Source organism: Pleurodeles waltl, chromosome 6 (assembly GCF_031143425.1).
Source record: "Pleurodeles waltl isolate 20211129_DDA chromosome 6, aPleWal1.hap1.20221129, whole genome shotgun sequence".
NCBI classification, from domain to species: domain Eukaryota; kingdom Metazoa; phylum Chordata; class Amphibia; order Caudata; family Salamandridae; genus Pleurodeles; species Pleurodeles waltl.
In genome coordinates, this window is record NC_090445.1 from 1,401,238,828 (window position 1) to 1,401,262,134 (window position 23,307).

General features: G+C 49.3%; 1 protein-coding gene across 2 annotated transcripts in view; it reads left to right on the top strand.

Moving 5' to 3' along the window:
* Positions 1-23,307, top strand: part of VPS13D (vacuolar protein sorting 13 homolog D) — a 2,230,750-nt gene that overhangs the window by 268,871 nt on the left and 1,938,572 nt on the right. For both annotated transcript variants that reach the window (XM_069240741.1, XM_069240742.1), the window contains exon 16: positions 6,873-7,040. In XM_069240741.1, the coding sequence (XP_069096842.1) occupies positions 6,873-7,040 (168 nt within the window). The remainder of the gene's footprint in view (positions 1-6,872; positions 7,041-23,307) is intronic.

Sequence of the window (23,307 nt, forward strand, 5' to 3'; positions counted from 1 at the left end):
CAGTCTGCTTGAAGGTAGGGAGCTGCGTTGTCTGTGGACAGACCAGGGGGTTTGGAGGAGTACTGGAGGGGCCCAAATAGACACAAAAACACACCCTCAGCGGGACGGGGTTGGCAGCGTGCAGTGTGCCAACAAGGTGTCAGGTTCTCAATAGAACTCTATGGAGCGACCTGGGGGTCACTTAGGCGCTGCAGGCAGGGCACAGGGGGGGTCTCTCGGGCAAGCCACCGACTGGGCAAGGGTGAGGGCCGCCTGCTGGTCATTGCTGCACCGGTGGTCGGTTTCTCTCAGGCCTGGGGTCTGCGGGTACAGTGCTTATCCAGGCAACGGATACCTTCGTCCCAGGGAGTCACGGTCAGTGGGGTCCTCGGGATTCCCTCTGCAGGTGTCGTGCGGGTGCAGAGAGGTCAGCCCAGGGTGGACATATCGTCGGAGTTGTCTGGGGTGTCCTCTCTGGATAGTTGGTTTCTCTGGACACAGGCCGAGGGCGTTGGGTGCAGAGTAGTTGGACTTGTGCTTCTGGAGTGAGGTGAGAGTCCCTTTAAAGTTAGTTTCTTGATCTTCTCTTTGGACAGGTCCGCTGTCCACAGTAGTTTCTTGGTCCTCGGTGATGCAGGCAGTCCCCTGGAGGCTTTTCAGGGGTCGCTAGGACTGCAGAACATGTTGCTTCTTTTTTTTGCAACTTTTTGAAGTAGGAGAAGGGCCGGTAGGGCTCTGGCCGAGTCAGTTGTCTCCTTCTCCTCTCTGCGGGGTTTTCAGCTCAGCAGTCCTTCTTCTTTCCTGAGGTCGTCCGGAATCTGAAGAGCTAGATTCAGGGTCGCCCCTAAATACTAAATTTAGGGGTTTGTTAGGTTCAAAGGGCATTAGCCAATGGCTACTCTCCCTGAAGGTGTCTACACCCTCCTTGTGCACTCTCCCTCTGGGGAGGGGGGCCACATCCCTATCCCTATTGGTCCTAATCCTCCAAAGCAAGAGGGGGTCACTTCAGCCCTGGACACCTTAGGGGTGGTCCTGGCTGAGGGGGTGACTCCTCCTTGTTTTTCTCATTATCCCTTTGGACTTGCTGCCAAAAGTGGGGGCTCCTCCGGAGGGTGGGCATCTCCACTAGCTGGAGTGCCCTGGGGCACTGTAACACCAGGCTTGAGCCTTTGAGGCTCACTGCCTGGTGTTACAGTTCCTGTAGGGGGAGGTGTGAAGCACCTCCACCCAGGACAGGCTTTGATTCTGACCACAGAGTGCACAAAGGCACTCACCCCATGTGGCCAGAATCTTGTCTGGAAGTGGCAGGCTGTTCACTAGTAGTTAGGCTAACATTCAGGGGGGCATCTCTAAGATGCCCTCTGTGCATATTTTCAATAAATCCCACACTGGCATCAGTGTGTGTTTATTTTACCATTTACCATTTATTTAATTGTTGTCAGCCTATCCGGCCATAACAATAGTACACAATAAGTATCAATCCATCACACGCAATAAAATTACATTAAATAAAACATTGTAATAAAAGAAAGACTATACTTGAGTTTTTGATTTTACATGGCCCTAGGTGAATCCAATATACCCTGCAATATCATAAAACTTGATAATTAGCCATAATTGGCATAAGACTCTTTACTTATTCTAAAAGCATTATAGATCTAAAATTTAAATATCCTATTCTTGCACTAATCATTTGGGTTCTTGCGATACCTGCCAGCAATATAATAATAACCCAGGACCTAGCCCGGTTTAATCAGCAACCTTCAACGGTTTCCCATATAAATGATAGCTAGGATAACACAAGTAATTATACTTAGGCCAACTGTGAGTACATTAATGAACGTAGCTTCCATGCTTCCAATATATAAGTTGAAACCTTCGCCACAATATGTTTCTCATCTGATCGCATACAAAGCACTTCCGCCTCATTACATTTCCTGATTCCGTATGATCTAAAAAGCGGACGTAAGTACAATTTGCGGAGTTTAAGCGTAAAATGACATAATAAAAGGAAGTGGGATAATGTTTCTTGACCACCATGAAGGCAAGGACAGCAGTCTGAACCGCGCTGTGAGACGGCTTGCCATCTGTTAGTCACCGCCATCACTGGTAATGTACCCATACGAAATTTAAAATAGAGAGCCCTTTTTTCTTCCGGATAAATGCAGTCAATGAAAATTGCTGGTTTAAGCTCTTGATTGAACAAAATGTACCGCTTGAGTAAAGGGCTAAGAATCTCACACATACTCTGGGTCTTTTGGTCCCAGTATGCCTTTTTAATGACAGATAAACTGGGCCTTCTGATTTTCCCTGGATGAAGCCAGAGGTCTTCTTGGCCAATAGCAGCCAGGGTAGTTGAGATGTGTTTAAACCAAGGCAATTTTCGATGATTTTGTAGCTTCATGATGTCCATGAGTGTATCTCTGTATGGTTTGAGTTCCTCTTTTGCCCAGATACGGATCCAATATCTTATTGGGGCCAGTGCAATGTAATCCTCGACCTTTCTCATTTGTAGATCAGTTCTCAACGCAATCATTGGTGCGGCAGTGCCTAAGCAAAGTAATCGGCGTAGAAAATTATTCTCGGTTACTTGTATTAATGGGGTCTTTCTAAATCCCCAGATCTCTGCGCTGTAAAGTGCTGCAGTCCTTGCTTTGGTTTTATAAGCAAGCAGTGCAGAACTCACAGAATGATTGCCTGTGGCTTTAGCAAATCTAAGTACCGCTCCAGCATGCTGGGCCAAGGAGATGTTACTTTTGTAGATTTGTGATTTCCATGTCTGTTTTTCATCCAGTCTGCAACCCAGGTAGTCACTCGGGCCAAGGGCTTGTTGTTTACCCTAAAAGTCGAATGCATCGTTTGTTTTGGGTTAAGAATCATAAACTTTGTTTTCCCCTCATTAATTACCATGCTCCTTGAAGTGCAAAATGATTTGAAACCCCTAAGTAGACGATGCATTGCTATCTCTGTTCTTGCCAGTAGTACAGCGTCGTCAGCAAAAAGCAGGATAGGTATACTTTCGTTGGCTAGTTTTGGCACATCCAGATTTAATTTCCTCAGATCTTGGCTTACTTTATTTATATAACAGTTAAACAAGGTTGGGGCCAAAACACATCCTTGTTTTACACCACGCTGGATTGGAATTTCTGCTGTATAATCATTTCTCATAGAATATCTAACCCTGGCAGTATTCCCTGTATGCAGTAGAATTAGCAGCCTTAGAATTTTTCCATGTATGCCCATTTCCGACAATAACTGCCATAATGTTTGGCGATTGACGCTGTCAAAAGCTGTTTGGAGATCCACAAAGACCAGATATAATGCACAATCTTTTAGGGTGGCGTATTTCGCGCAGATCATATTTAGCTTAAAAAGTTGGTCTATTGTACTTTGGCCTCTCCTAAAACCAGCTTGGTGTGTCGATATTAAATCTCCATCCTCCAGCCATTGATCTAAACGCAGCTGGATCAATTTGGCGAAGATTTTTCCAACACTGTCAAGCAGTGAGATAGGCCTATAATTGCACACCATGTCCCGAGGTCCTTTTTTGTGAATTGGGACAATTATTGATTTCTTCCAAGAGGTAGGAATTACCTCGTGGTGCCAAATACTGTTGAATATACGTGTTAGAGCAGGCAGCCATAGCGTTAACTGATTACGATAGACGTCTGAAGGGATACCGTCTGGGCCTGCAGCCTTGTACGGCTTTTGAAGGAGAATAACTTGTTTAATCTCTTTCTCGCTGAATTCCGGTATCAGCTCCATTGCGCAAGGGATGGCATGGGTTACTTGCATGGCATTTGTGCCGGGGAGTTCGTTTGGGACTAATTCATTCTGGGTTCCATTTGTCGATCTAACAAACCTTTTTGATGATGCTACATAGGTCGTTTGAAGTGGAACTACCTTGTTTGATCTTTGATTACTACCTTCCAGTCCTTGGATGAGGCTGGTTGAGTTATTTGTACTCCGGGATGCCGTCTTGACCTCTTCCTGATACAAGGCGGTAAAATGCTCTACCCAGAGTTGTGGGTTGATATTCAGTTCTAGGTTTTTTGAAGGGCCTTCGCATCCCCATCTGACTATCTCCCAAAACTTTTTGCAGTTTCCTGCCGATATTGCCTGCAGGAGGGATTTCCAGAGCTTATGTGGAAATGTCTTCCTTTTATATCTTAGTAATTTTTTGTACTGTTGCCTGCATTCATAAAAGTATTGCTCATTATGGTTATTCAAATGCCGATTCTTTAGTGCTTGCGATAAGGTATTTTTTAGTTTCAAACACTCTTCATCGAACCAGCCCTCCATCATATTAGGGTTAGTTTGGGGATGCTTAATTCTTTCCTTTGTTGTTTGTAATAGCAAGTTGTTAAAATTATCCAGGAGGGGTAAAGCTTCATTAACTGGTAGGTTTAAAAACGTACTAAGTGATAGAAACTAGGTTTGACTAGGTACGCTCAAATAGGGTTCATCTACGTTTGACCTTAGTATGTTTTACCTATTTGGTCTCATGGTTATTGCTAAGCAATTTCCGTTAAATGGAAACTCAACCTTCCCCAGGCTTGCGTCCGGATGGATTATCTCCATTAGCAATGGGTCGTGGTCACTCTCGATCCTGTCCCTTATTTCCATATCGATAACATAATGCCAGGCTTCGATGTTTATTGCCATATAGTCAATTATACTGTGTCTTTTTCCAGTTCGAAAGGTAGATTTAAAAGTTCTATCTGAGTTGGTTCTTCCGTTTACTGTGCGAATTCCGCCTTCTATTAGTACTTCAAAGATTAGTTCCCCTTTTTTAGAATCTTGACAACGTTGGATGAGGGGCGTTGGTATATTCCAAGCGTGATCTTCCTCTACTACTTGTTCATCCCAAAGGATAGAATGGGGTTTAGTGTTAAAATCACCACATATTAGTAGAAGGGTTTTACAAAACTGAGGGGGACGGTTGTTCGCGTAACCTAGTGTTGGGTTCCTCCAACCCTTAGATCTTTTATTTAAAATATGTTCTTCGAGGAGCCGCACACCAGGCGTGACTTGGGCCCGGCTAATGGGAGGGAAGTACACGTTTACTATTTCAAGTGACCACGCCTCATGTTTTACTGCAAGCGTCTGGATTTCCTTGCTTAGTATAGCATGGGTTACAGCAGAATTTCCCAATAGCGAAGTTCTGATCCAAATGATCAGACCTCCCGATGGTCTTCCTTTTTTTTGTTTGATAGCAGGTATGTAAAAAGTGGAAAACCCGTCTAGGTCAATGGCGTTGGTAGACCAAGTTTCTTGGAAGCAGCTGATATCTTGCTGTTTAATAAATTCAACCCAATCCTTATCTTCCATTTTGCTTTTTAGGCCTGCAATATTCCAGCTTAAGATTTTTAATGTAGGACTAGTTCTATTTTTTATGTTTGAGCTGCCCATTTGTTGCTACAAATTTCTAGATGGTTGGTCTTCATCATTCTGCAACTGTGGGGGATTGCCCCTGCTGTTTCTAGGGGAGTTAACAAGCAAGCAGAACCTCATTTTGCTCAGGTTTATTCGTTCAGGGAGTTGTTGTTTGGAACTAATTGCTCCCTGTAGTATCGAACCAGAATTGCCTTCTACCTCTTGCCAGCCCGAAACATTTTGCTTTGGAGCTTTTTCAAGAAATATTGTTGGATTCGGTTCCTTTTGTGGAATAGCAGTAGATATTCCCCATGTCTTCATCATGTTAGAACATTTTAAAATCTGTTCTACTATCCAGGGTGAAGCCCAGACTGTTTCTGTTGATTCCCCGTTCTCCGATTCTTTCCTTTGCATAAATCTTACTGAGAGGAGGTCTTTAGTTGTTACGTTCTGCAGAGCTGGCAGAGAATTGACCAAATGTAGGATGTTAGTCCTATTTAGAATGTCATGACTTCCTCTTGAGGAGTACTCGGGAATAAACGTGATTGTGGCATCAGGCTCTTTAATTATTTCAGTGCGAATCTCGGTATGCCCGTTACCTCCCTGTGACCATCTTCCTTGAGATTGATTATCTTCCTTTGCTTTATTGTAAATAGTAGCTGCCCGACTAGTCAATGTTCGTTCTACCTGGCATTTTTCCCTCCCGAATTGCAACTCCTTGTTCCTATGTTCCTCATGAGGTTGTCTTTTTGGAGGCCAATTATCCTTTTTTCCTTTAGTTTCCAAGTCAAGCACCGGACGCGGTGTGTTTATTGTGCTGAGAAGTTTGATACAAAACTTCTCAGTATTCAGAGTATCCATTATGGTGCTGTGGAGTTCGTAATGGCAAATTCCCAGACCATATACTCAGTATGGCTACCCTGCACTTACAATGTCTAAAAGAATTGACTTAGACACTGTAGGGGCATAGTGCTCATGCAACTATGCCCTCACCGGTGGTATACTGCACCCAGCCTTAGGGCAGTAAGGCCTGCTAGAGGGGTGACTTACTGATGCCACAGGCAGTGGATTGTGGGCATGGTACTCTGAGGGGAGTGCCAGGCTGACTTTGTCTTTTCTCCCCACCAGCACACACAAGCTGCAAAGCAGTTTGCATGTCCTGAGTGAGGGGTCCCTGAGGGTGACAAAATACATGCTGCAGCCCTTAGGGACCTTCACTGGCCACAGGGACCTTGGTACAAGGGGTACCTTTTACAAGAGACTTAACTGTGTGCCAGGGCTGTGCGAATTGTGGAAACAAAGGTACAGGTTTAGGGAAAGCAGGGTCCCAGCACACTTCCAATCAAAGCTGGCATCAACACTAGGCAAAAAGTGGGGGGTGACCATGCCAACAGTGGCATTTTCCTACAGAGAGCCTTTAAAATAACTGCCCAAAGATATGCACCAAATGATGCTTGTTATATTGACAGTCCCTTGGACTTGTGCCACTTTTAAACTGTATTTATTTTCTTTAACAGGAAGTTCTAATGCCCCAGTTTTTGAGATGCTGTATGAGAAAAATCCATTGCACTGTAATTTTGAGAGAAGACTAGAAGTCAGTACTAGACCTCTAAATATAATCTACAATCCCGAAGCCATTACCAAAGTTGCAGATTTCTTCTACAAAGGAAAAGTTCATAGCTCAGGTAAACATGTGTTATATATTTTGTTCATATTTTTGTACCAGTTTGCTAAATATTAGTTGAGAAGTGTGTTTAGTTCATTTGTTTGTGGTTTTAATATGCATATTGAAGACCTAGCGAGTAGGGGAGGACAACGCTTATCAACCGTGCAAGACCCACGAAAGCAGAAAAGTTAGGAGAAACAGATTGATAAGATACAGCACAGTTATTTAAATAACGTCCCGGTAAAGAGAGGTGAACCAGAAGGACCTAGGTTTTCTGAAGTTTCATTCTACTGAGGATATGTCATTATCAGGGGTGAATTTCCTGCTTCCACGTCGTACTTTAAATGTCATCCAGAAAATTACTGCTGTCTTTTTCGAACAAACTTCATAGGAAAGCAAAACCTTTCTGGGAGGTGTTTGAAGCAAGATAGAAACAGTATTTTTCCCTGTTTAAAAACATAATCTTATTAGGATATTTAGCATCTGCAGGGCTAAGACCTAATTTCTAGTGCTTAATCTTTATAGGTTTCTGCACCTGCCTGCTTCCTGGATTTTAAATGTTTCGCCGCCTCGATAAATATTTACGCTACAATGTTGTGTGTCCTTTTCATGGGTAGTATTCAATTTCTGATCTTACTGCTTTTTTTAACAGAAAAGATCAGATAAGTTCACTGATATTCATTTCTTGCATAGTTATATCTTAATGCCATGGTAATGAAAAGATATTCTTAATATGAGATGATGAATTCCCTGGTCAGTAAATTGTTCTAAGTGTAGCTGGTTGTGACATGTCTAAAGTGAATGTAAAGTTTTTTTCATCTTTTTTATTTCTAGGGCATTATCACTGAATAGTATAAGCATTAAAAGATGATCCATGTGCCTATTGCTGTCTTGTTGCATAGTTTTCCTATAGCTTATCTGCTGAATTAATGAAAGTTGTTCACATATAATGCCTTTTCTAGAAATGCAAGAAATTGCTCCTCAACAACAGACCTTTCAAAAATATTTTGTAACAGGTTTGTAGCATCCAGTAAAAGAAGTGGTTTTACCTGTATTTTCACTGCTAGGTTTTGGTGAACTATATCTTCTGTCACTAGTGGAGTGAAGCAACTATTATGAGATTGTGTTAACAGTAGTAAGCTGGGTTCTGATTGTAGTACCCCCCACGTTTTTGCCTGGTGTCCGAATGGTTTGGACTGTAGTGCACTGGGATCCTGCTGACCAGGACCCCTGTGCCAGTTCTCTCTCCCCAAAAATTAGTAAAACAATACTTTTACCCCCACAATTGGCTTACTGATACACCCCTGTAAGTCCCTAGAATATGGTACGTAGGTACCCAGAGCATTGGTACATCAGGGGTCTCCCATGGGCTGCATCACGTATTGTCCCACCCATGGGAGCCTATTCAAACTGTGTCTGCAGGCCTGCCATGACAGCCTGTGTGAAATTGTGCGTGCCACCGATATAAGGCATACCTTATATCCTGGTCACTGCACTTAGACACTATAACTCACCCCTCTGGTTGGCCCTTCACTCGAAGGGCAGGTTGCATGCCCCTAGGTGTGAGGGTACCATTGCATGAACAGGGTACCCCTGCAAACCATTCCCTGGGCTTTGTAAGTGCGTGGAAGCCTTCTTAAGGTATGTAGTGGACACTGGTCAACACCAGAAGTCCAACAAAATAATGGATTCTCTGAAACGAGGCAAGTTTGGTATCAAACATGTTGGAATCATGCAACTACACCCATTCCAGTGCTACTTGCATCATCCCCTGTACTCTTGGGGTTCCTTAGGGGATCCCCCAGTTCTGCCTGTGCAGCCTTATGGGGTCTGGCTCCCAGCCCATTCTGCTGCCAACCCCAGCCACTGTTCTGGCCTCCTGCTGACGATCCTGACTTAGGCAGAGGAAGGCAGAACAAAGGATTTCCTGCAAGGTAGAGGTGTAACCACCTCTTCCTGTGTATTAGATGTCTAAGGGCTGGGGTGGGGTAACCTTTAAGCGCCACCTTTGAAGGGCACATTTGGTGCTCTCCTTGCATAATCCGATTTGCACCAGTTCAGGAACCCTGGGTCCCCACTCTGGCACGAAACTGCACAAAGGACAGAGGAATGACCATCCCCGTCTAGCTCCTCCCTTAGGGAGGTGCACAGAACACTGCCAGGTTGCCGGTTGATTCTGCCATCTTGGAAACCAGGTAGGCAGAGTCCCCTGGGAGTACCTGACTTATTAGGCCAGGTAGATGATGTCCCTGACCCCCTCTGATACGTGGGTCACTTCAGAAAGTGACCAGCTTCCTTTTAGGGGTATTTAAGGGCTACCATGGGGGTGGGTTCTCAGATTCGTCGGGCAAGACTCTTCAGGGTTTTCTCTGGAAGACATCATCTGCTCTTGGCCTCTGGAAACGCTACTGGACTGCTTTGGACATGAAACAAGTCTGCTTCTGGTGGTAAGGCTCCCCTTACAACATTTTCTCTCCGTATCCTGCAAGAATTCTGCAACATCTAAGTCTGTGCATCCTCCAGGGTGCATCTGCAGGCATCTCAAGGCAACAACGACCTGCTGGTGAATCCTGCTGTCCCACGGACAACGTGAAGGCTATGCTCACTTGTGGTGGTTCTGTGGTCCTCTTCTTGTGTCTCCTGTCTTCTGATCTACCTGGGAGACTGTGGGCCCCTGCTGTAGCCACTACAACCGCACTCCTATGCACTGCAACTCTTGCTCTTGCCAAGGCTTGCTGGCTCTTCCTCCGAGAGATCTTCATACACTGAGAAGCCCCATCCTCCAGCATTCTGCAACTCGAAGATCAACATCTGTTCTACAGCCTCTGCGATTTGGGACTTCTGTTTTGTTGTGCTGCTGAGGCACACTTGTGACTCCCTGTGTCCATTGTCTGCGGGTCACTCGTGGGGGTTCCAACAACTTCTCCTGGCCTCCCTGTGTGGCTGAGGGCCAGTCCTGACTCTCCATCAAGGTTAGAGTCTCCTGGACCTTGCTGGTCCCCAAAAACTTTCATATATATCTTCAGCTTCTGCTTGCATTTGCCAGTGCTTGTTGATGGCATCGCTGGTCACTGATCCTCCTGCAATCCTGCGACTGACGTAGGACAGCTTATAGGTGACTCCTAGGATCTTCTGCAGCTCCTGGACCCCGTAGCTGGACTTCTTTCACTGACTTGCAGGAGCTTCACCTCCAGGAGGGTGGGCATTGCCAGCTGCACCAACTGGGAATCTCGAAAGGTGCTGGACTCTGTCCCCTTCCTTTTCAGGTCTTCTGTATCCAGAATCCGTCCCTGGGTTCCTCCGGCCTGGTCCACGGGTCGTGACAACAGCTGGACATGAAGCCGCCATTGACTTCAGTGAGGGTCCTTTCACCTCTATGCATCCAGGTCCTGGTCTTGGAGATCAAAAAAGGGTGTTACTTTCATTATTTCCTGTTGCCAAAAAAAGAGTGGAGGTCTTCACCCTATTATGGATCTTCAGCCTTTCAATTTCTTCCTGCGGAAGGACAAATTCAGGAGGCTCACGCTGGTCCAGGTTCTTTCTGCCCTGTATCCAGAAGAGTGGATAGTAGTGTTGGATCTGAAAGAAGACTATTTTCCATATTCATGTCTAGCAGATCCACAGGCTTTACCTGCTGTTCAAGGTTGGCCACGAGCATTTTCAGTTTGCCATGCTCCCTCTCGACCTCACCTCCTCTTCTCTGGTGTTCATGAAGGTGATAGCGGTGTTAACATTATGGGGGTCATTACAACATTGGCGCTAAAAGCCGCTTACCGCCGTGCAGAGGACCGCCAACACACCGCCGCGGCCGCGAAATTTCGCCACAGCTATTATGACCCACATCTCGAAATCCGACAAAATTCAGACACCCACACAAGTCCGCCACACCAAAGGTCAGTGATAAACTGGCGAGAAAAAAACCTCCACCGTCACGCCAACAGAAATACGCCCACGCTATCACGACACACGAATCCACGCAGCAGTCTATCAACCGCAGTATTCAATTGGCGGTACACACCGCCGCGCTCAAAATACACACACTTCTACAAAACACCGCCACATTGGACAATTCGAAATACACACACCTGATACACATACACACACCACTCCCACACACCCATTACAATATAAAACACACACCCACATCACCCACAAACCCCTATGACCACTATTACAGAGAGAAGGCCAGAGAGAGACACCACCATCCACAAACTAGCATCCACAGGCACTCAACACCATCACCCAGACAACTTCCACGCACAAAACACCACACACCACTACATATCACCAAACTTATCACCACCCCACACATCACCTAAACCACCCCATGGCATGGCAAAGACACCCCAGGTTCTCGGAGGAGGAGCTCATGGTCATGGTGGAGGAACTCATCAGGGTAGAGCCATAACTATTTGGAGCACAGGTGCAGCACACCTCAATTGCAAGGAAGATGGAGCTATGGCGAAGAATAGTCGACAGGGTCAACGCAGTGGGACAAGACCCAAGAAATCGGGACGACATCACAAAGAGGTGGAACAACCTACGGGGGAAGGTGCGTTCCGTGGTCTCCAGACACCACCTGGCGGTTCAGCTGACTGGCGGCGGACCCCCACCTCCTCACCCACAACTAACAACATGGGGAGGAGCAGGTCTTGACGATTCTGCATCCTGAGGGCCTCGCAGGAGTTGCTGGAGGAATGGACTCTGGTAAGTCAAACCTTTAACTACCATATACCCCACCCTACCTGCATGCTATCACATAACCCCAACCCTGGCCCCCTCCCCTATCACTCCAACTCCTCACAAATGTACCAATATCACAAACCATACATCCCAACACCAAGCCCTGCATGCAACACCAGCACATGGACACCAATCACTAAAGCATGCCCACTGCACATACCCATACACACCCCTAAACCATCATCACACAAGCCCCCACACATGAATGCAAGCGCTGGGGTACACGCTCACCCACCCATTGCACACCATGACACACACAGATGCAATAATCATGCTTTTCCACCCCTGCAGGACCACTACCCAACGTCACCAGACAGGAGGGTCCAGACATCTCCACCCCACCCACAGAAGAGGCCCACAGTGATGACAGCAGCTCTGTCCAACTGGATCTAGATGACCAGCCCGGACCATCGTGGGCCTCGGGACAGTCGGTTCCCCTCACACAGGCACAGGCCACCACACACCTTCCACCCTCTGGTAACACCAGCACAGCACCCACCCAGCGGGCACATACCTCCGTCCCCAGGACACGTCAATCAGCTGTGTGTCCACCACTACAGGGAACCCAGGATAACCCACCACCCCAACAACAACAGGGACCTGGGGGCAGTGGTAGTGGGCACACGGTCCAGGGGACAGAGGCCCAGGAACACAGAGGGGAACTGGGAGGGCTGCTGTGCGACAGGGGGCGGACAGGCCAAGGGAACCCACTCTCCATGAGGCCCTCTCCTCCATCATGGGAGCATACCACCACTCCCAGGAGACGATGACAACGGACCTGGCCAAGTTTCAGGAGACCCAGCGCATGCAGGAGGAACAGTATTTGGGGTTCAGGGAGGAACTCAGAACCATCAGCTCCGCCCTGGGCACCATCGTAGGGGTGCTGAAGGAAATACTCAACACCAGGAGGGACACTGTGGCACTCCAAGGTGCCCCTGACACTAGCATGGAGGATGAACTGCCCACCACCTACGCCGGCGCCAGTGGACAGGAGGCACCGCCACAGGACCACCACACCAGTACCCCACCCCCTGCAGATGGAGAACCACCCTGCAAGCGGTCCCTGAGATCCAGGAACAAGACAGCACGATGCCAAGACCCCTGCCATGAAATGAGACCACCCTGATTGTCATCCCACTGTCCCACTTTGTCACCCTGTCCATACATAAACTGCCCCAGCTCCACTTCCTATGCCCATATGGGCAATGCACCTGTGAGACTAATAGACTGGACTCTGCCATGGACATTCCTCCGCCATCACCCCTCACCATTTCACTACCCCCTCCAATATTTTGTATGTAAATAAACACACCTAAAGCACCAAAAGATCTGGAGTCTGTCTGTGATTTTGAAATAGTGTATTTGCAATTACATTTACAGAATTTCCAGGAAATAGTAATGTCAACATACCTATGTCACACAGCTCTAGTCCATGAGGAATCTAAGCAGATGACACACGTTGGGACCCACACCTGTGAAACCGTAAGGGAAAGTGAAAACTCAGTGACCATACACTGGGTGAAATCGACAGACAGGATAGAGGTGGAAGTGTAAAAGTACTTGTAGTAGGCAGGAATGTATTCTCACCTGTGTTTCACTGGAAATATTGCTGGATGACTGAGTCCCTGTTGTCAATGTCTTCTTCCTCTGCTTCCTCCTCATCACTGTCCACAGGCTCCACAGCTGCCACAACACCCCCATCTGGACCATCCTCCTGCAGAAAAGGCACCTGTCGTCGCAAAGCCAAGTTATGAAGCATACAGCAGGCCACGATGATCTGGCACACCTTCTTTGGTGAGTAGAATAGGGATCCACCTGTCATATGGAGGCACCTAAACCTGGCCTTCAGGAGGCAGAAGGTGCGTTCGATCACCCTCCTAGTCTGCCCATGGGCCTCATTGTAGCGTTCCTCTGCCCTGGTCCTGGGATTCCTCACTGGGGTCAGTAGCCATGACAGGTTGGGGTAACCAGAGTCACCTAATAGCCACACCCGGTGCCTCTGTAGTTGACCCATCACATAAGGGATGCTGCTATTCCGCATGATGTAGGCGTCATGCACTGAGCCAGGGAACATGGCATTCACATGGGAAATGTACTCGTCTGCCAAACATACCATCTATACATTCATAGAATGATAACTCTTCCGGTTCCTGTACACCTGTTCACTCCTGTTTGGGGGGGGGGAACCAAAGCCACATGGGTCCCATCAATGGCACCTATGATGTTGGGGATATGTCCAAGGGCATAGAAGTCACCTTTCACTGTAGGCAAGTCCTCCACCTGAGGGAAAACAATGTAGCTCTGCATGTGTTTCAGCAGGGCAGACAACACTCTGGACAACACGTTGGAAAACATAGGCTGGGACATCCCTGATGCCATGGCCACAGTTGTTTGAAATGACCCACTTGCAAGGAATTGGAGCACTGATAGCACCTGCACTTGAGGGGGGGGGATTCCTGTGGGATGGCGGATTGCTGACATCAGGTCAGGCTCCAACTGGGCACACAGTTCCTGGATTCTGGCACGGTCAATCCTGTAGGTGATGATCCAATGTCTTTCCTCCATTGTCGACAGGTCCACCAGCGGTCGGTACACCGGAGGATTCCGCCATCTCCTCACATGTCCCAGCGGACGGTGCCTATGAAGGACAACAGCGAGCACAGAGTCAAACAAATCAGAAGTATGTACCCACAGTCTACACAGAACACCCTTCATACACAAAATCTGGCCTGTATGCGTGTTGAGAGTAGGCCTAGGTATGTTTGACGCAGTTGGTAACTAGGCCATGTGGGCCCCTGAAATGGCGGCTGCCTGACCTCTAAAGCGGGACAATGGGATGTGAGGTAACTGCGCTGGCGTTGTACACCGTTGCGGTAGGCGGTCGAAGACCGCGGCGCAGTGATGCATTGGTTAACATTGGACCCTATGGGTCCCAGGAGCCAATGACTATGTACGCCGGCGGTGATGGTACGCACCGCCGCGGACGTGACCGCCATTTTCTAGCTGTTGAATCACTCAATACCTGATCTTCGACAGGAGAGGACCTACACTGCAAGTGCTGCTGTGACCTCTGTCTGGAAGAGACAATGGCTCGTTCGTCTGGGGAAAGGGCCCCTGCCTTCACTGCGGAGGAGTTGGAGAAGCTTGTCGACGGGGTCCTCCCCCAGTACACGCTACTCTACGGTCCTCCAGACCAACAGGTAAGTACACAGGGAGCATGTTGTATGGGCTATGCCTGTGTGGAGAGGGCTGGTTGTAAGAAGGAAGGGGGCAGAGTTCTGCGTGCATGAAAGACGGTGGGGGCATGTGCCACATGGCAAGGGTAGGGATGGGGGCCACTCACTTTGACGGTGCAGTTGTTAATTACTTCTCTTCTTCCCCTGTACATTTCATGTAGGTCAGCGCCCACCAGAAGAAGGATATTAGGCGTGCCATCGCCAAGGATGTCCGGACCCTGGGGGTCCACCACAGACGTAGCACCCACTGCCGGAAGAGATGGGAGGACACTCGCCGCTGGAGCAAGAAGACGGCGGAGGCCCAGCTGGGGATGGCCTCCCAACGTGGGAGGGGTGCCCGTCGAACCATGACCCCCCTGATGTTCCGGATCCTGGCGGTGGCCTACCCTGAGTTGGATGGGCGCTAGAGGGCATCACAGCAGACACAAGGGGGTGAGTACACTCGCATTCTGCTGACTTTGCACGCAGTGGAGGTGTCTGGGTGGGGGAGGAGGGCTGTGGTTTTCCCTAGGCCAGGGCAAGTTCCGTAGGCTAGGCCCCTTCGTAAGGCATGGCCCTGTGGCCCACCACCCCACCACTGTAGAGTGGCAAGTACAGCTATTCATGCACCTGTGTCATCTAGGTGTGCAGATGCCGTCCATAGCCTTGTAGGCCATTTCCCAGGAATTGCACTGTAGAGCCCAACAGCGCGACGTAGTGCAGTGGGCTGCTATGTCTGTCTTGTCCGCCAACGGTAGCGATAAGCCATGCACCCAACCTGTCTTTCTTCTGTTTCCTCCCCCCCTTTTTTTGCAGTCTCCCTGTTCTTGTGTGCATTAGCATCATCAGGCGGAGGTGCAGTGGCACCGGAGCATGCGGGAGCTGCATCCCACATGGGCATGGAGGCCCACCCTACGGACTCTGAATACACCAGTGGGACGGAGGGCGAGGGGAGCACCACGGCAGTCACAGGATCTGCAACCAGCGACACGGACTCGTCCTCCGATGGGAGCTCCCAGTGGTGGCGGCAACATCTGTGCCCCCCACTTCAACAGGTTCAGCCTCCACCCGCCTCCCAGCACTGCCCTCCCAGGAGCCCCTCAGCCTTCGCCCCGTGCCCGCTCACCCAGGAGGTTGGGCATCACCTTCGCCCCAGGCACCTCAGCCCCTGCCCCTGTCACCTCTGCTGCCCTCAGTGAGGAGGCCATTGACCTCCTCAGGTCCCTCATTGTTGGGCAGTCTACCATTTTGAATGCCATCCAGGGTGTAGAAAGGGAATTGCAACACACAAATGCATTCCTGGAGGGCAGTCATTCTGGTCAGGCTGTCCTTCATCGAACCGTTCAAACTCAGGCCTCAGAACTGATGGCAGCCATTGTCCCTGTGTCTAGCCTCCCCCCTCCAACTACCTCGACCCAGACCCAATCCCCTGTACCTCTGCCTATCCCAAGCACACCATCAGACCAGCCTGCACACACCTTACCACACAAGGGAAGCTCAGGCACACCCCGCTCACCACACATCCCACAGGCACTCACGCAAGCATCACACACATACAGACACACCAACATCCACTGCCTCCACTGTGTCCCCCTCCTCGTCGTCTCCCTCCTCCCTCCCAGTCTCGTCTACACTCACACCTGCATGCACTACCACTACAGCCACTACGTCCCTCTCCAGCACACCCACCAGCACACCCTGCTCACGTGCAGTCACCACCCCCACTACCATTCACACGTCCCCTGTGTCCTCTCCCACTGTGTCTGTGACGCCCCCTCCCAAGATACACAAACGCAGGCACCCACCCACCCAACAGCCATCCACCTCACGACAGCCTCCAGCGCATGCACCTGCACCCAAACCCACAAAAGTTACACCTCCTACAACCACCACCTCTTCCTCCACTCCCAAACCCCCTCCAGCTACCCGTCGAAGTGTCTCCCAAAAAATGTTCATGTCCACCCTTAACCTATTAAGGTTAAATGGCCCCACCAGCCACAGCCCAGCTGGGCAATGAAGGACCGCCAGCCCAGCTGGGCAATGAAGGACCGCCAAGTCAAGCACCGCTGAACAGGGCAAGGACCACCAAGTCAAGCACCGCTGAACAGGGCAAGGACCGCCAAGTAAAGCACCGCTGAACAGGGCAAGGACCGCTGAACAGGGCAAGCACCGCCAAGTCATGCACCGCTGAACAGGGCAAGGACCACCAAATCAAGCACCGCTGAACAGGGCAAGGACCGCCAAGTCAAGCACCACTGAACAGGGCAAGGGCTGCCAAGTCAAGCACCGCTGAACAGGGCAAGGACCGCCAAGTCAAGCACCGCTGAACAGGGCAAGCACCGCTGAACAGGGCAAGCACCGCCAACTCAAGCACCGCTGTACAGGGCAAGCACGGCTGAACAGGGCAAGGACCGCCAACTCAAGCACCGCTGTACAGGGCAAGCACCGCTGAACAGGGCAGGGACCGCCAAGTAAAGCACCGCTGAACAGGGCAAGGACCGCCAAGTAAAGCACCGCTGAACAGGGCAAGGACCGCCAAGTAAAGCACCGCTGAACAGGGCAAGGACCGCCAACTCAAGGACCGCTGAACAGGGCAAGGGCCACCAAGTCAAGCACAGGGCAAGGACCGCCAAGTCAAGCACGGCTGAACAGGGCAAGCACGGCTGAACAGGGCAAGGACCGCCAACTCAAGCACCGCTGTACAGGGCAAGGACCGCTGAACAGGGCAAGGACCACTGAACAGGGCAAGGACCGCCAAGTCAAGCACGGCTGAACAGGGCAAGGACCGCCAAGTCAAGCACGGCTGAACAGGGCAAGCACGGCTGAACAGGGCAAGGACCGCCAACTCAAGCACCGCTAGCCCATGAGCGGCAGGGGCAGTGACGCAACAGGGACCGTCACGGGGTGAGTGATGCACTCTGGGCACCAGTCCCCCTCCAGAACCAGTGGAGACATGCATCCACTCCGTCTGTCCTGCAGAGGATGAAGCACTCTGGGCACAAAGCCCCCTCCAGAACCAGTGGAGTATGCCATCCCACTACCTTAGGCCTTGGCAGGATGAAGCACTCTGGGCACAAAGCCCCCTCCAGAACCAGTGGAGACATGCATCCACTCCGTCTGTCCTGCACAGGATGAAGCACTCTGGGCACAAAGCCCCCTCCAGAACCAGTGGAGACATGCATCCACTCCGTCTGTCCTGCACAGGATGAAGCACTCTGGGCACAAAGCCCCCTCCAGAACCAGTGGAGTATCCCATCCACTACCTTAGTCCTTGGCAGGATGAAGCACTCTGGTCACAAAGCCCCCTCCAGAGCCAGTGGAGACATGCATCCACTCCGTCTGTCCTGCACAGAATGAAGCAATCTGGGCACCAGTCCCCCTCCAGAACCAGTGGAGACATGCATCCACTCCATCTGTCCTGCACAGGATGAAGCACTCTGGGCACCAGTCCCCCTCCAGAACCAGTGGAGACATGCATCCACTCCGTCTGTCCTGCACAGGATGAAGCACTCTGGGCACAATGCCCCCTCCAGAACCAGTGGAGTATCCCATCCACTACCTTAGTCCTGCACAGGATGAAGAACTCTGGACACAAATCCCCATCCAGAACCAGTGGAGTATCCCATCCACTATCCTAGTCCTTGGCAGGATGAAGCACCTTGGGCACAAAGCCCCCTCCAGAACCAGTGGAGACTGTTATCCACTTGAGAGACTGTGGCTTTGCACTCCCCAGGATAAAGCAGCGGGCAACCCACCCACTGTAGAGACTTGAGAGACGGTGGCTTTGAACTCCCCAGGATGAAGCAGTGGGCAACCCATCCACTGTAGTGACTTGAGAGACTGTGGCTTTGCACTCCCCAGGATACATCAATGGGCATAGAGCCCCCTCGTGGCTCTGGCGTTGTGCACTCATCCGGCTGAGGTGCCCCCCCCTTCCCTTCCCCCTGAGGTGCCTGTTGTATTTCTATCTGATGCCCCTGCAGTGTTCTCTCCGTCATGTTCGGGTATCTTGTGTGGGCCTCGCCCATGCATTTTGGGCCCAGTGGTCCACGGACTATGAATGGTGCATTACCTGGACTACTATTCGTGGTGTATATTTTGTTAATAGTGTATATATGTATATTTTTGCTTACTCTATTTTGATAAATTACAATGGTTACACTCATTTCATTTTGTCTTTGCATTCTTCCGGGGGGTTGGGGGGGTGTTACTGTAATGTTTGGATATGCATTGGTGTGTGTGTTGTAGTGGGTGAGGGTGGGGGTTGGGGTGTTGCTTGTGTGTGTGTCCCTGTTTATTGCCTCTCCCCTATGTCGTAGGTGCAGTACTCACCGTGGTCTTCGCCGCCGGCGTTGGTGCTCCTGGTACAGGAGCAGGAAGACAAGCGCAGGAAGAATATGGAGTTCCGTCTCCATGGTGTTGTCGTTCCTCGTGGAGTGTGTAGAGGTGAGCGTTTTCCCTTCGAAATGCCTGTTTCCGCCGTGTTTTTATCCGCGGTGAATCCGCCCCGGAAAAGGTGGCGGATTGGCCTGTCATAATAGTGTGGGCGGACATTGTGTTCCGCTTGTCTGTTGCCGGTGACCACCGCGCTGTTTGTACTGCCGTGGCGGTGGGAGTGTTAAAATGGCTGTTTTTGTTGGCGGTTTCCGCCACGGTCGTAATTCCAAAATTGTTACCGCCGTCCTGTTGGCGGTCTTACCGCCGCTTTAACACCGTCCCCCAGGGTTGTAATGACCACCTATATGTTTTTGGGTTGTCATTTTAATCAGTACAGGTGAGATACAAGTACAACACATATAATACAACTTGGTACTTGACTCTGTTTCCTAGAAAAGTTTGTAACTCTTATGATTCATGTAATTGATAAGTGTCCTTCATGTACATAGATCTATCAGTATTTTACGTCTCCAGTATAATAATGTGGCTGTCCTCTGATGCTTAAGTTCAGTCTTTTATTCAACAAGTACTTTATATGGTAGGTAATAATTAAAAAGCTCAACTAACGTGTTTCACCTTCTAAGGGCAAGTAAGCCTATGGATATTTCAAGGCAGAAAATGAAATCACGTAAAAACTGATAAAAAAAAAAAAAAAATAACACACATTACATATAAAGAAAAAAGTGGAGAAAAAACATCTTGAAGAAACATTAGAGTGAAGAATATTGCCTAATAAGTATGCCTAATTTATAAGAGACTGCAATGATACATGGTTCATGCCACACTGTGAAGCACTGCATCCTTGTGTGAGGATTAAATTCCAACCCATCATGGTGCACTTGTGTGAATGCTTAAGTGCAAAAAACGAAAAGCAAGTGATCACTTAGAATATGTGAAACAGAGGAATTAGGGAGGTATGAAGATTATTCAAGTGAAGAACCAGTAAACATACACAGTGAATCCATAAGAAATTCATTCATAATTTAAGGATGCATAGTGTGGTGTAATGTTGGTAGTCTATGTAAAAGTTAGAACGTGACACCCCAATCACACAGTTGGGTGCAATGGTTAATTGCCTAATCACGTCTGCTGATGTGCCAGGTAATTTGTAAAGACCCGATGGTGCAGAAATGAGCATAAATATTAAGTTGCCTTTCAATGGTCAGCAAATGCCATATCTATGAAAGACTACCATTACATGACATATGAACAGATTAGTGGCTGTGCTATACACTCACTAATAGTCGAGGCATGAATAACGTGCTTGAGAAACACTCCTGAGTTGTAGGTTGCGCTTGTTGCACTCAGCAGGGACCCTGGCTCCAGTGCATGCAGTGGCACAGGGTCAGAGAGAGGCACCAGTCCCAAAGTTGTTCTGGAAGTTGATGTACTTGTTTCTTCCTTGTTGCACCAGAACTCACTCCCAAGGGCCTGTGAACTGGATTTGGCACCACTTGGCAAGTCAGGACTCTCAGAACAGAGCCCAGGTGTTGACAGATGAAGAATTTGATGTCCCTGAGGCTTCTTAACGGGAAGCAAGCCTATGGAGAACCTTTGGAAGCAGGATGTATAAAGCAAAGTCCAGACCTTTCACTCCTAGGATAGAAGAAGTAAGCAGCATGCCAGCACAAAGCAACAGGCAGAGTGGCAATCCCTCCTACAGCATTCAGCTCCTCTTCCTGGCAGAACATATTCTGTCCAGAAGGATTCTAACTATGTGGTGTCGGAGGTCCAGGACTTATACCCGTTTGAGTCTTTGAAGTAGGCAAACTTCAAAGAGAAGACTTTGAAGTGCCTAAGACACTGCCTTTCCCTGCCCTGGCCCCAGATGTACTCCAGGTGGTGGGGGCTGCTTTGTGTGAGGAGAGGCACAGCCCTATTCAGGTGCACATGTCCGCTCTTCCCACCACTCTAGTTCATCAGCCTGGTGATGGCCCATCAGGAAATGCAGAGAACACCTCAGCTCCCTTTGTGTGACTGTCTAAAGTGAATACACAAACAGCCCAACTGTCACCCTGAACCAGATGTGTATTCAGCAGACCGGCACAGAAGGTTCAGCAAGAAAATGCCCACTACCTAAAGGAAACATTGTCAAACTTTTAGTTCAAAAACCAACTTCACCAAAAGATGTAGTTTTAAGAGACCCCAAACTCCTCATCTCTATCTGGTCACAATAGGAAATTACACTTAAAAGATATTTCAAGGCAATCCCCACGTTACCCTTTCTGAGAGATAGGCCTTGCAATAGTAAAAAACGAGTTTAGCAGTAGTTCACTATCAGGACATGTAAAGCACACCAGTACATGTCCTACCTTTTAAATACACCACACTATGCCCATGGGGCTGCCTTGGGCCTACTTTAGGGGTGACTTATGTGTAGAAAAAGGGAAGGTTTGGGACAGGCAAGTGTGTACACTTGCCAGGTCGAAATGGCATTTTAAACTGTACACATAGACACTGCAGTGGAAGGTCTGGGACATGTTTACAGGACTACTCATGTGGGTGACACAACCAGTGCTGAAGGCCCACTTGTAGCATTTGATTTACAGGTCCTAGACACACATAGTGCACTTTACTAGGGACTTACTTATTAAATCAGATATGCCAATCATGGTTAAACCAATCACCAGTACAGTGTAGACGGGGATCACTTGGGCTTTAGCACTGGGTACGCATTGGTAAAGTGCCCAAAATTCTAAAGCCAACAAACCCAAAATTCAGCACAGGATCAAAAACAGGAGGTCCGAAACAAAAAGACAGGGCAAACCACGCCTAGAACTGACAGGTCTAACAACGCCAAATTTAAATACGAACTCAGGGTGCCAAAACCAATAGTACAATAATCACTGTAAACCCCATCTGCCATCTTAGAGCAGGGAGGTGGGGGGTCGTATGGAACAACCTGAGGCCATGAATGAGGCGTGCTAAAGTTTGACATGGTCATAAGTTGAAATTGAGCCCCTCACAGCACAGGAGACTCCAGCTGGGGGTTAGTATTGAAAGGTAAGTTTAAAAAGACCTAGGGGGTCATTACGACATTGGCGGGCGGCTACCGCCGCCCGGCAAGCGGTAACCGACATGCGGCCGCCAATGCGGCCGCACTCCCGCAGCCCCCATTACGATATTCCCACTGGGCCGGCGGACGCAAACCAAGCTGGCGCCCGCCGGCCCAGCGGGGATGAGGCCGCAACATAGGAGCCGGCTCCCAATGGAGCCGGCGGTGTTGCGGCCGTGCGACGGGTGCAGTAGCACACGTCGCGCTTTTCACTGTCTGCTATGCAGACAGTGAAAAGCTGGCCGGGGCCCTGTTAGGGGGCCCCAGGACACCCCTTACCGCCAGCCTCTTCCTGGCGGTGCAAACCGCCAGAAACAGGCTGGCGGTAGGGGTGTTATAATCCCCAGGGCAGCGCTGCTTGCAGCGCTGCCCTGGCGGATTATCACCGCGGGGGCTAAAACGGCAGGAAACCGCCTGCCCCGGCCGTGCGACCGCAGCGCTACCGCCGCGGTCGTAATAAGGGCCCCTCCGTACTGCCAGCCTGTTGGCGGTACGGACGCTACATTACCCCAATGACCCCCATAATGCTTTATTATGTCAAGCATCTGTTGTCTTAGAGTGGGGGTAGTATAGGTTTTGAAATAATCTGAGGCCAGAAATATGTCAGTTATGTTTGACACAGACATAGGTTATGTCCCTAATAACAAGGGTGGATACCGTAAAGCAATCAGTCATAAAGTTAAACACTGACACCTGAAATATGACTCACTTACGTTTGGCTTAGTCACAAAGTAAGTACCTAATAATAGTCGAAGCCCTGGCGGAAATAAGAAATAGAGGTTAGTATACCTCTCGCCTAGATTATACATGAAAAAAAGTATGGAGTAAATCTGTTA